The 14,030-nt window shown below is 38.0% G+C and overlaps 2 protein-coding genes across 2 annotated transcripts; both read left to right on the top strand.

The window, feature by feature from the left end:
* The first annotated feature begins 1,057 nt into the window (after positions 1-1,057).
* rpp25a (ribonuclease P and MRP subunit p25, a) lies at positions 1,058-1,897 on the top strand. Its single transcript, XM_053237201.1, has one exon. The coding sequence runs from the start codon at positions 1,085-1,087 to the stop codon at positions 1,778-1,780; it is 696 nt and encodes a 231-aa protein (XP_053093176.1). The 5' UTR covers positions 1,058-1,084; the 3' UTR covers positions 1,781-1,897.
* Positions 1,898-4,837: 2,940 nt separating this feature from the next.
* On the top strand, positions 4,838-12,081 carry LOC113530128 (cytochrome c oxidase subunit 5A, mitochondrial). Its single transcript, XM_026919897.3, has 5 exons — positions 4,838-5,007; positions 8,647-8,763; positions 9,290-9,411; positions 9,561-9,689; positions 11,914-12,081. The coding sequence occupies exons 1-4, from the start codon at positions 4,935-4,937 to the stop codon at positions 9,672-9,674; spliced, it is 426 nt and encodes a 141-aa protein (XP_026775698.1). The 5' UTR covers positions 4,838-4,934; the 3' UTR covers positions 9,675-9,689; positions 11,914-12,081.
* The last annotated feature ends 1,949 nt before the right edge of the window (positions 12,082-14,030 follow it).

The following is a 14,030-nucleotide window of genomic DNA, read 5'->3' as shown; positions in this document are numbered from 1 at the left end:
TCGTACACTGATAATAAGATGTTTTGTGTATCAAGCTGTTCTACATTGCAATATTCTTGCTGACCTTGTTTTCTGTGTTGATATGAGGGTCATAGATGCCTCGCAGACTCTCGGATTCAGGCTGTGGATTTTGTGGAGCAGAACTGGAGCACTGTGTGCCCTTCTGCTCTTCGGGTGCATTCACTGCCTCGAGGCTATCAAAGCGGAACAGGCAAAGAACATACAATGGGCAAAGAAGAATACTGCACTGTATAAATATTTTGTCCAGAATTTTTGAAGATGTTTTATAGCTCAATGTTACTTACATGCTGTGTTGAGCTTTTTTGTGCATCTCTGTTTGAACTGGCTTAGTCACATTATATTTATGTAATTATTTACATAAAAGACACACACGCACACACTTAGATTGATAGGAGCTCATCAACAAAGCCAACTCAGAATTAAATTAATCTTCTATCAGCATGTAATGTTAGTTTCTTAGGAAAGTTTTTAGATGAAGGAAAGTGTTGCCTGTCCCTTTAAGAGGTTCCAGTGAGGTCCTTTCTCTATTCCCCCTCCTGGCCCATGTCCCTCAGAGCCATTCAGATGCTTCTTCAAGACATTTTGGTGAACTACATTTATCCATGTGCATGTTTATATATATCTGAGGACACTTGGAACATGAACACTTTTGCTGAAGATTGATTTAACTACTGTTTAACAAGCCTGGCCATCCAACAGGGTCATGTGATGTCCATATGCAGAACAGGTAAATATTAAATGATGTGATTTTTAGCAATTAATATGGAGTTAATATAGAATAAACTAAATGAATACATTAAACTAAATAATTTAATCAATGTATGATGTAAACTGTTGTGTTTGAAAGTAACAGTAATTATAAAGTTATTAGAGTGGGAAATTGCTGATACTCAGCCTCAAGCCTGTTCTGGATTCCAGCAGAATGACACATTTCCTAAAATATCTCTATTTTCTTAAAGATAATAAATGCAAACTGATTTGTAATTTTCTGATATTTTCTAATCATTTCAGATTTTGCTGTTTAAAAAAAGAAGAACTGTTTATTCATAAATAAATTTTAATTATGTCCTTGTCCAGTGAAGAGCTGACTTATGTCAGCAAGCAGTCTTCCTCATGCACCCCACCTGTTTTTGAAATTTATCATTCTGCTGCAGACATGACTGTGAGTCAAAGTGTCTGTTCTTCAAAGCCAGGACAAACAGGATTCAGAAAAGTGACTTCAATTGGAGAATCAAGCCCATGTCCAATTCCAGGATTAGGATCTGGGGTGCTGGAGATGCGCGTCAAGGAGGGGACTAAAATTCGAAACCTTTTGCATTTTGCTATTTCCCGCTTGCAGGGGGAAGGACACGTGGCTCCCATATCTCAGGTTATGTTCACTGGCCTGGGTCGAGCCATCACTAAGACCATTACCTGTGCTGAGATTGTGAAACGTAAAGTCCAAGGGTTGCATCAAGTGTCAAAGCTTCAGTACAGGAACATTCAAGAGGTGTGGGAGAATCAGGAGGGTGAAAGAGTGAATGTACGTAAAACTGTTCCTTCAATTTGCATTCTACTTTCCAAAGAGCCACTGGACCCACAGGAGTTAGGATACCAGTCCCCTACTGAGACAAGCTCCAGATCAGAGGAGGAGGAACAGGCAGGTGCTACAGCAAGTACTGGGAAAAGATCTTTCAGGCACTCCTCTCATGGGATTTTGCCTAATGCAAAAAGGACTGCCATGGGACATAGTAGACAAGCAGCTCCCTCATATCAATAGTCTGTAATACAACATTTATAAATGAGATTAAAAAAAAAAAACATATAATATATCCAAACATAGATTCTACTGTTTAAAAGAATGTAAAATGTGTGAATTGCTGTAAAGTAAAAAAAAAAAAAAAAAACTCATGACAATCGAAACATCAATAAATTATTGTTTGGGGGGCAAAAATATATATATATTTTTTTTTTTTTAAATGAAAAAAAAAAGCGTATAATACTGCCCTCTGCTGGACATGGTCCTCAGTTACATTACTGATTGTATGTATCAGGAATCCCAGCTGTGTTTGTATTTGTTGATGTGTTGGTGTGAATGAGTCGGCTCTTTTGGGTGAGTGGGGTCTGTATTTTTTTTTTCTGACGTTATATGTTGCTTTCGTTAACTATTATCAAATAAAACTTGATTTCTTCGTCTGTATAAACAGTGCGTGAGTGTACTCTGTGGCCATGTGTATGATTACATACAGTGCTGAGACACGCGACTGTCTTTTTTTCCCCTTTCTTTCCTTCTTTCTTTCTGCTGCACAGAAGGAGGGATACATTAAACAGACAAACATATATATATATATAGTGTAATTGATGGTGTCATCAAATGACTTGACTCACTGAAAACGTGATTTTTATGTTTGGATAAGAAGATGTATGTTCTTGGATGAAGAGTTTTGTGTTATTGGATAAGGAGTTTTGTGTTACTGGATAAGGAGCTTGTGGTGGGAATTTAGGCTTATTGTTTTTATTGTTCTTTACCCATATATTCAATATTCTATATTCAATACCTTCAATATTTCCGAATATTTCCGCACAAATACCGAAGCACTGATGACAGCCTTCCCCACAACTACCAGTTACTGAGTCAGGTGTGAAGAATATGTTATAACAGGATGAGTTACCCTGCCAATACTGTAATAATGATTCACAGTCAGCACTGTGTCAGGAGTGTTGCATCGAATTTGAAGAGAAATTTGTTCACGTGCATTACACACCACTTCAGATATGTCCAACATCATCGCATATATGCAGCATATGCAGCAAACTATGATGCACTGTCTGTTCTGACACCTTTCTGTCATAGCCAGCATCAGCTTTTTCAGCAATTTGTGCAACAGTAGCTCTTTTGTGGGATTGGACCAGACAAGCTAGCCTTCGCTCAATGAGCATCCGTGACCCTGTCGCTGGTTCACCAGTTTCCCTTCCTGGGACAACATTTGGTAGGTACTAACCACTGTATACTGGGAACACACCACAAGACCTGGTGTTTTAGAGATGCTCTGACCCAGTCATCTAGCCATCACAAATCGGCCCTCAAAATCGCTCAGATCTTTTACGCTTGCCCATTTTTCCTGCTTCCAACACATCAACTTTGAGAACTAACTGTTCACTTGCTGCCTAATATATCCCACCCTTTGACAAGTGCCATTGTAAAGAGATAATCAATGTTATTCACTTATTCACCTGTCAGTGGTTTTAATGTTATGGCTGATTTGTGGTGTGTGTGTGTGTGTGTGTGTGTGAAACCAGAGCTTACATTTCATCTAGCTAGCTAACATTATGTGTTCATTATGTAATTCAGTATAGCAGTTTATTATTAGTTCATTCTGTATGTTATGTGCTGTTTTTGATTTTGCAGAATGAACACAATTACAATGTGGCATCTGCGTATGAGGACTGCTGCTTGATCATGCAGTCACAGTAAGAACTAACACCCTGATGGTAGATAAAATGTGCTGCTATTGAGAGGTTTCGCACTTTCATCTGGTATTCACTAACTGTGACAGTCTTATATTTTTGTGCACAATAAAGTTACATTAGTCTCATAACACTTCTGTAAGACTGAGCAGACTCTCCCATACTGCATACTACTATACTTAATAGTATGTTACTACACCACTGGTGTTATTACTATTTAGGCAAACTATATAGTGAGCATTATACAGTGTGGGACAGCCCGAATTCTTTAGAATTGTGGTCACTCGGTGTGGAGGAAGAACACAGCACAACCTACATTATGAAATATTATTCCACAAGTGGCTTGCAATACCAGAGATTCCAAATCCAGTAGGTTTAAATAATTTCAGTGGATTTCATTTAATCATCTTTCAATAAACAGATGTAAATTTTTGTAATCTTGTTTTTAGCATTACATAATCACCATACATTCTCAGATAAAATGTTACATTTAGTATCTTTAATGATGCATGTGTCAATCTTAAACCAATTTATTTATTGTCTGAGCATAATTTCTATATTTAAGTGACACATGGTGCAACCAAAACTCTGGCCTCAAATTGCATCTGTTGCAATTAATGCAGATTTAATAAATCTTGTTTATCTCATGGAGATTTACACTGAAGTGTTGTAGACATTTTGATCAAATCCCATGAGTATTAGAAACTATAGATCCAAATATAAAGCCAGTGCATTAATGTTGTTATGTGGCTTATTATTCTGCACCAAGGAACAACCCTTGCGAAAAAAAAAAATCCAATCCATTAGGAAAATAATGGACTTTCATGGGAATTGGCTTAATGATCTTCATCAGATTCCTGAAGATTTCCACTATGGATTTTCTGGTTATTGTTAAATACCACCAGAACCCAACCAGTTCCTCTTTCATGGGTAGATGATTGCAATCAGAATAAAATTAGAACTACTGAGGAACCATTAGGAATAACACATTTAATAACACATGAAACACATGAAATCTCTAAAGGTTCTGATATTTTGAGCAGGGAAATCAGATACCCTACAAATGCAATCCTACCCTGTACATAATTAAGTATTGTCACCCTTTATTGTGACTCAGTGGACATGAGCACTAGTCATTAATATGATCATAAGATAATAGATATAATATCTCAATATAGATATCAGTCTCATATCAGTCACAATATGATCCATGTTTTTGTGTCATGGACAATACATTAAACATATGTGAGCGGTACTTTTGGAATAAACAAAAAGTGGATGTTTTGTGTTCTAGTGTCAAACTCTACACAAAATTTGAACCTGTGAAAGTTTGGCTCAGACAGGAAGCCGTGTTGTGCGCATGCGCAGTGGTGCCTGCGCTGTGAGCTACACGGTCCGGTGTCGGCCTTCCTGTTCACAGACTGCCCCGGTACTTCAGAGCCGCAGCGAGCCCGGTGTCCTGCAGCATGTTCAGTTCCGCCCTCCGCCTTTCCCTCTCCGCAGCTCGGAGCATAGCACAAGCCCGACCACAGAATCTCGGTAACATTCTGCATTGTTTAGTGTTTGAATGAACGACCTTGTAGTGAGAGCACCTTCTGAGTTATGAGCTAGGTAGCTTAGCCGCTAGCTAGTTAGGTTAGCTTGCGTGCTAGTCACAGGTAGACAGAAAATCCTGGCTAGCTAGATTAGTGTTTGCAGTCCTATCTAATGCCATACATGAGTTAGGTCTATTTTAAAGCATACGTTGTGTTATAGTTAATGATATGTCGGCACTAGGTAAATCTTGGTCGTGTCCTTGTAATGACCCGCTCAGTGTTTCAGGCCCGACGGTGCATGAGGCTAGCTCTGAGTGCCGCTCTGTCCTTGTTTCCTCGTCCTTGCTCATTTCAAGTTCACAATGAATTTCCCGCGTTAGCAAACACCAGTTCATATCTTGTATAATTTAACAAACGTGTAATGTGAGTAACGTTGTCCCTTAGCTTCTTTTATTTGTTTTGTTTTTTTTAGTAAAACTTTGTCGTTTTATTTCCTTCTAACTGGGAGTGCTAGCCTGCTGTAACTACCAACTACATGCACTACAAGGTAGCTAATGTCTGCCAGGATACAGGCCTGTTTGGATAATTGCTATTAGTAGTAAATAGCAGTGTTTTTTTTCTATGTGTAACTATGTGTATACTGGTAAAATGCACAACGATTTGAAAGAGTACACCAGAAGGAAGTGGTTCAACAGCTGTGTCAGCAAAAGGCTTTTGAAGCTGTAGGAGGTAAATCAGTGTATGTGTCTGGTGAAACCTCTTCTCCACACATGAAACTGTGGAAATGCATTTCTTCCTCTCACCGCACTGCTTGTTGCCTTTGATTAATGTATAACCATCAACTGAATCTGTCAAATAAACTAGCTTTTTATGGCCTTATTGTGTGAACATCTCATACCTAACAGAACCACAGAGCAGGGCTCATGTGCTGGTGGAGAGCAGACAGGATGTGGAGCCAGCAGAGTGTTTCAGCAGACCACACCGAGTACATGAAACAATACTGTAGCAGAGCCAATAAACCTATGAAAAAAATTACTCTGGTTTTTGAAAAATGAACCTGGTGCACATCTGTTGGTATGCATTTATCTAAATTATTTAGCTGAAGAGAGATCATCGGACCAGAGAGTACACTCCTGGGCAAAAAAAATGGGCCAAGCCCAAAATGGCAAAATATTAAGCTTTTAATGGTCTTAACAACAAATCATTGGTCAGGAAATTAGCAAGAATTAAACAAATACATAAAGGAACTTCATATGGGATAGCTTTTCTCTTTGATTTCTTAAAATGTTTGAGCCTTGTGGCCCTTGATGAGGTGTGGCAGATAACCAAGTAATGACTAATCTTTCAAGAAGAAGAAAAAAACATCCCAGAAGAATTTTTGGAAAGATTTGTACTCCCAGATTTGTGTTAGTTTGAATTTTATATCAAACAGTTTAATCATTATCATGGTACAAGAAGACTATATAAGTGAATTTTCCTGTTTCTAGCTTTTCCCCAAACAGTTCACTGCAGCAAAATTAAATGAGTAAATGGTGGCACAGGAGCTCTCAGGAGTGCATTTGTTTAATTCTTGCTCATTTTCTGACCAATGATTTGTTGTTAAGACCATTAAAAGCTTAATATTTCATCATTTTAGGCTTGACTCGTATATATTTTATTATTATTATTGTGTGTGTGTGTATGTATGTGTATATATATATATATATATATATATATATATATATATATATATATATATATATATATATATATATATATATATATATATACACACACACACACACATATATAATTTTATTTTTATTATTTTTTTTACCTTCTATAGTCCGATTAGTGGACTAACAACATGGCTTGTTTAAAGAAACATTATCACTGAAGACAAAACATTTAAAAAGATTTGGACAAAGAAATATGTGTGCAAGTATAAAAACCTCAAATTATCTTTTCATAGCATTAAAAGGAACTGGACCTTTACAAATTTTAGTTGAATATGTCTGCCTTAGACTGTAGGACGTAACACTGTTTCAATGATTACATTACCTAGACAAATAAAAATATGCACCCACCCTTTTAAAACTAGATATGATCAAGAGGTGTACAAAAGGTGCCGTGGTGGCCATGCCAGACTGACCCATGGGTATTTACTGAAGGTCGAAGAACCACCAAAATGCCAATATTGTAACACTCCCTTGACTGTAAGACATATGTTTTTTTTCAATGTCATGAGACTACGCCTTTTATCCTGGACAAACTTGTTTTGTAAGATAGACCCAGGAAAACTATTACAATGTTTATCACAAGTAAATTTAAAGAATCTTTTATAGAGTTGTTATGTTGTACAGAAATATCTGACCTTTTAAGCTGAATTTTATTGAGTGTTTGATTAGTACCTGTATTTGCCATGAAATAGCCATTGAAGCTGGTATGGCAATAAACCCTAACACAAGCAAACAAACATTACATATATCTATATCATAAATTTAATCTGTATGAAAGTGATTCGTGGTCAAAATGAATAAGATGTACATGGGTGCTGTGTGCTCATCACTGCATAACATTTCTTTGCTTTTTCCAGAGAGTATGTTTTTGGCTCTGATTGAAAATGAATAACAGTGTTTACAGCCCGAAGTCTATTTCTCATGTCATACTTTCTGATATGCCACTTTGTTTATTAAAATTACACTGTCACACCCAGAGAGGCCTTTTATCAAAACATTATCAAGTCTGATCCATTGTTAATGAAACAACATTGTGTTTTTGTGACACAAGGCATGACTTGAAAATGATAAAATCACTGCCGTTCTGGTTCTGAGTTCTGGTTCTGAGTTTTTATTTTACTGCTTCTGAATGGTATACACATTCTAGGGACATATGAAAGATCTCAGTTTGAAAGGTTGTACAACAGAAATACATTTTCTGCAAGGCTTTGTCTTCCCATCATTATTGGCATGTTGTATATCATACATATCGCCACTGCTATGAGTGAACTTCATGATTACTGCTAGTATGGGAGAACTTCTGGTATTCCTCTAATGCTGAAAACCTACTGTAGATTGTGTGCTCTCAAAAATGTACTCAATCTACTAACTTAGTGACATGTCCCAGAGGAACCTTGCTGTAATCTTCTGCCAATGCCCACCATCAGTGTACTCTTACACTCACCTAGCCATAGTCGGGGTAGTGTTACTGAGTTAGAGGTCAGATCCCAGAGCTCAACTTTGCACATACAGAAACTATGCATCACATCCTGACGGTTTATTTATCATCCCTGCTATATATATTCCACATACGCCAGAACGGCTCATCTACTGAGGACCTGTTATGTTACTGCCATGACACATGCCATAAAGATACACGGTGCATGTTGCCTTCTATTTAAGGGACCCTGTCATTTTTACTTTCAGTGAGTGACCTGAGTGTCCCATTACAAAACAGTGCTTTTACTGGTACAGCGATTATAGAAATGTGAACACTGCCTACTAACAAAAGGGAGAATAAATCTGGAATGGGATGTTTCTACAAGCACGTATTGGTGTGATTGGTCAGGTGTCCACAAACTTTTGCCATGTAATGTATTTCATTAATAATTTGGGTTCGCTTACAGGCTGCTGTTTTTTCCCCTAACGTATTGTTTCCCTGTCAGCTCCTTTAGCTAGCCGCTGCTACTCCCATGGCAAGCAGGAGACAGATGAGGAGTTTGATGCCCGCTGGGTGACCTACTTCAACAAACCAGATATTGATGCTTGGGAGCTCAGGAAAGGTCAGTCATGAACGTTATGAATAATTTAATATATGTCTTCTTTCATTATATATTTGTGCTTTTTGTTGTTATTTTTAATCTTTCTCTTAAACCATTAGTAGGTAGATAAGTGACCTTAACTCACTGCCTTGGAGTTTCAAGTTTTCTGTAAAGGATATGATGATAAAGGGGGGAAACATTTCCAACTGTAACATTCTTTTCAAGACAAAGAAAATGTTTTTCCTGGTTTCGTAAAATATCCAGATTGCCCAGTTTTTTATTTATTTCTGTGAGTGTTTTCATCACCGAAACCAGGAAGTACTTTTGATTTCAAATGATTATAGTAGTACAAAGCACATTTTCTTAATGCAAGTCCAACTTTGATCAAAGCGTGAATCATGATGAGGGCCTACATATAATTGGATTGGATCGCTAATGAAATTTGTATCCCTCCAGGTTTTTAAGTGCGTACAAGTGTTTACTGCTCCTGCATCAGTCAGAATAATACACGCTTCATTGTGTGACTCTGATTTTTTTATTCTTCCAGGTATGAACACTTTGATTGGTTATGACCTGGTACCTGAGCCCAAAATCCTGGAAGCAGCTTTGAGAGCCTGTCGGCGACTAAATGACTTGGGCAGCGCCATCCGTATTCTTGAGGCAGTTAAGGTCAGTAGTGTTTTAAACAAACATTTTGAGATACTTTAGGCATTGATGTGGTCATTGCTCTGTGCATTTATTAACTGTTCCCTTTGTTTTAGGTAAGATAATAGAATGTAAGGTTTTACAAATACTTTTTTTTTCTTTTTTGGACACAGGATAAAGCAGGTCCACACAAAGAGATCTATCCATATGTTATCCAAGAGCTTCGTCCCACGCTTAATGAGCTGGGAATTCCTACACCTGAGGAGCTTGGCATTGACAAAGCATAGACTTCTGCAGTCATGGTGAGTGTTGGCACATACATACAACTTCATACAACAGTCATGTCTCTTTTAAAGGGGCAGTTTTGTGAATTACTACACACAATCTTCCCCAAATGTAGTAGATCGACCAAGACAAATTTGATGTCCATCATTTGATTCATTAATTTTTGCACTAGAGCAATAAGAGCTCATGTAGTTAACAGGTAATGTAAGGCTATCTCACCCAAAATATTTTTCATAAACCCATGGCTAAATTTTTGCATATAATTCTGCAAATGTTAATAAGATAAGATAAACTTTATTGATCCCACAGTGGGGAAATTCACTTAATTTAAAATGAAATAAAATGTTCTCTCTTAGAGATGTAATCTCTATTTTAGCCGTTTTCTAAAATCACTGAATGATATTATTTGTTGAACAATATTATTTGCTAAGTGATATTAAGTGATATCTGCTTAACCCCCAGCACTCCTCTACACATTGCACCAATATTGGAAACCCGTGGCTTCATTTATAAAATGTTCATGATCAGATTTGATTTTAAATTTCATGGGTTTGCTCTTATGCTCTTTTTTTTTTTTTTGCTCGTGCACTGTTGTACTAGTACACACACACACACGCGCGCGCGCACACACATACATACATATATATGTGTGTGTGTGCGCGCGCGTGTGTGTGTATATACACATACATACACACACACTAATATATATTGTGTGTGTGTGTGTGTGTGTGTGTATGTATGTGTGTATATACACACACACACACACACACACACACACACACACATATATATATTTATAGGTAGAACGTACATACACTGTATTACCAAAAGTATTCGGTCACCTGCCTTGACTCATATATGAACTTAAGTGCCATCCCATTCCTAACCCATAGGGTTCAATATGATGTCGGTCCACCTTTTGCAGCTATTACAGCTTCAACTCTTCTGGGAAGGCTGTCCACAAGGTTAAGGAGTGTGTTTATAGGAATTTTTGACCATTCTTCCAAAAGGGCATTGGTCAGGTGGAAGAGGAAGGGGCCCGCTCCAAACTGTTCCCACAAGGTTGGGAGCATGGAATTGTCCAAAATGTATCCTGAAGCATTCAAAGTTCCTTTCACTGGAACTAAGGGGCCAAGCCCAACTCCTGAAAAACAACCCCACACCATAATTCCTCCTCCACCAAATTTCACACTCGGCACAATGCAGTCCGAAATGTACCGTTCTCCTGGCAACCTCCAAACCCAGACTCGTCCATCAGATTGCCAGATGGAAAAGCGTGATTCATCACTCCAGAGAACGCATCTCCACTGCTCTAGAGTCCAGTGGCGGCGTGCTTTACACCACTGCATCCGACGCTTTGCATTGCACTTGGTGATGTGTGGCTTGGATGCAGCTGCTCGGCCATGGAAACCCATTCCATGAAGCTCTCTGCGTACTGTACTTGGGCTAATCTGAAGGTCACATGAAGTTTGGAGCTCTGTAGCAATTGACTGTGAAGAAAGTCGACGACCTCTTTGCACTATGCGCTTCAGCATCCGCTGACCCCTCTCCGTCAGTTTACGTGGCCTACCACTTCGTGGCTGAGTTGCTGTTGTTCCCAAACTCTTCCATTTTGTTATGATAAAGCTGACAGTGGACTGTGGAATATTTAGGAGCGAGGAAATTTCACGACTGGATTTGTTGCACAGGTGGCATCCTATGACAGTTCCACGCTGGAATTCACTGAGCTCCTGAGAGCGGCCCATTCTTTCACAAATGTTTGTAAAAACAGTCTGCATGCCTAAGTGCTTGATTTTATACACTTGTGGCCAGGCCAAGTGATTAGGACACCTGATTCTGATCATTTGGATGGGTGACCGAATACTTTTGGTAATATAGTGTATGTATAAATTTACATATATTTTGTGTTAACACATCAGCATGTGTGTTATTAATAACACCTTTCGAAATGATGAATTACCTAGGTTGAGACTGAGTTCACTGATCTAATATCATTCTCAATAAAAACTGGTGTATTGTGAAGTGCAACAGTGGTGCAAACAAAAGCTCTGCAGGTTAAATTTTATGGACAAAAGTCTAATTAATCTTGAATAACATGCTCTTTGTGTCTGCACTGTTGATGAGGTCCTCTAACAAAGCAAGTACAGCCATACCTGCAAGAAGCAAATTGTTGTAAAGTCAGCAAAATGAGCATATTTGGTTGTAACCTGTCTTTGTTTCTCCTGTTTTCTCTTCTGGCAGAGTCTTCCGAGGGACCGTTGCCATTGTCGGGACTGAGTGGACCTCCTGTACTTGAAGTCTTTGCCACATGTCATGATATTTGTGTTATATTTAATTGGCCTGTATAATGTTCTTTTGCTTGTAAAATAGTGGTGGACCTAATAAAGGGAGATATATATATTTACTGAATCTGGTCACTGTTGTTTCTGAATTACAGCTGTGTATGAATTCACTGTAATATTACATATTGTGTGAGCTGAATTACCTTTGTGCAACACCAGTACTTGTTTCCATCTGTCATGAAAATGCACGGGAATAAACACCTGATAGTAATCTCACACCAATAGAGGGCAGTAGGGGAGCTTGTTTTGAGGGCTTAGGCCAAATATTAAATGCGCTAGGTGCACAAAGGCTGGAGGAGCTATTATGTCATGTCCTATATAGTGCACTGAAATAGGGAGCTGTGTGGAATACAGCTCTCATCTATCAAATTATACCACTGTTCATTGCATGTTATAAACCAAGCGGTTGAAATTTTTTTATTCCTCATCCATGGTCATTGGATGAAGTAAAGTTATATGGTGTGGTATAGTTTTAACTCAAAGAGTTACATATCTAAATATGAATATTATGCCCATTAGCCATATTTATACCATCATATTTTTATTTACTGCTATGAGCCTTCTGTTACTGGACTTTCCACCCACAGAACCTGAGCCAAAATTTTGTTTTGTGTGTAATGTGTGTACAACTTACACTTTTTATAGTTGAATAAAAGTGCAACTACAGATGACAGTATTTTAATGTATGTTTTTTTAGGTTATGAAACTTAAGATCATAAAAGAAGGGGAAAAAAAGAGCCTCATAAGGAAATAAAGGTTTATAGGTGCTATAATGTAAGTGAAAACAGGAACTAACTTGTCTTGCGGACATTCCACAACATTAATAATAAACAGTTAAAAACACAAATTGTTCATTAATGAATTACAATCGCTGTGGTATAAGAGAGATAAAACACTTTGGCCCATGCTGTTATTGGAAAATAATCCACTTTTGGAATAGACAGAGTTTCACATTTGAGCCCGGGGGAGGGAGTTAATAGGACCAAATGCAACTTTATAGTGTTATCAGTTTACTGTCTAGTTATAACACATTATAGTAAGACAATATAAAGTGCCAATTCTGCCATGAGACCATATAACACCCATCTCAACAAAGTATCTAGAGTACCTCGTTACATAAGAGGCATACACAACCTGTCAGGGTTAGCTAACCAGATTCATTTGGTTGTGGCAGCCACACTGCTATACGGCTGGCCTACAATGTGTTCACTAAATTAAAATTTCACTATTTCTAAATAAAATCATTAAAATAACACTACCTAATTGCAACATTGCAATTGCACGAGTGTAATTTTTAAAAAATTCTTTTAAAAACCCACAAAATACGGTTCACACACACAGAGAGAGAGAGAGAGAGAGAGAGAGAGAGAATGTAGCTGTAACAATATTGTTTGTTACTGAATATAAAATTAATTTAGAAGTAGACTTATTTTCTTCCATCCTGCATGTTGGGTGGATGTTTAAAAATGCCTAGTGTCTATATTTTTGTACATAGCTATACCAGTTGGAGTTGGCTGAATCTATAACTGGCTGAAAGATTGCTCAGAAAAAAAGACGTTCCAAGTCGCATGGTGGATTATTTTCCTATAGCAGCACGCCTCGTCATGTTTTAACCTTTACTTATTCCACACTTTCTGGCCAATCAGGATCGAGAATTCAACAGAACTGCGGTGGAGCAAATAACCAGTAAAGATATCACAGTAGTTGACTATCATAGTGCGTGGTCTTCACTCTTTATCCTCTTCACGCTGAAAAATAGAAGAAATAAAATTGCTGAGGCCCTGAAATTACACCGCAGATCAGGGGGTCACACTGTGGAAAGCATGCTTCTAGAGTACTGACGGTTCTGATATACTGATGGAAAGAACACTGCTGTGCCTTTTACCAAGGAAAGTGTCTGATCTGGCAAATGAATAAATGTGAATGGAGATGTAGTGTGTTAATGGACGCATCTCCGACAATTGTTCCAGCAGATCAGTGTGTGTGAAGGCGTGTGGGACAGCACTGTGCTGGAAG

This window comes from Pangasianodon hypophthalmus, chromosome 9, assembly GCF_027358585.1.
Source record: "Pangasianodon hypophthalmus isolate fPanHyp1 chromosome 9, fPanHyp1.pri, whole genome shotgun sequence".
NCBI lineage: Eukaryota > Metazoa > Chordata > Actinopteri > Siluriformes > Pangasiidae > Pangasianodon > Pangasianodon hypophthalmus.
The sequence above is the reverse complement of the archived record's forward strand: the minus strand, read 5'-3'. Positions and strand labels throughout refer to the sequence as shown.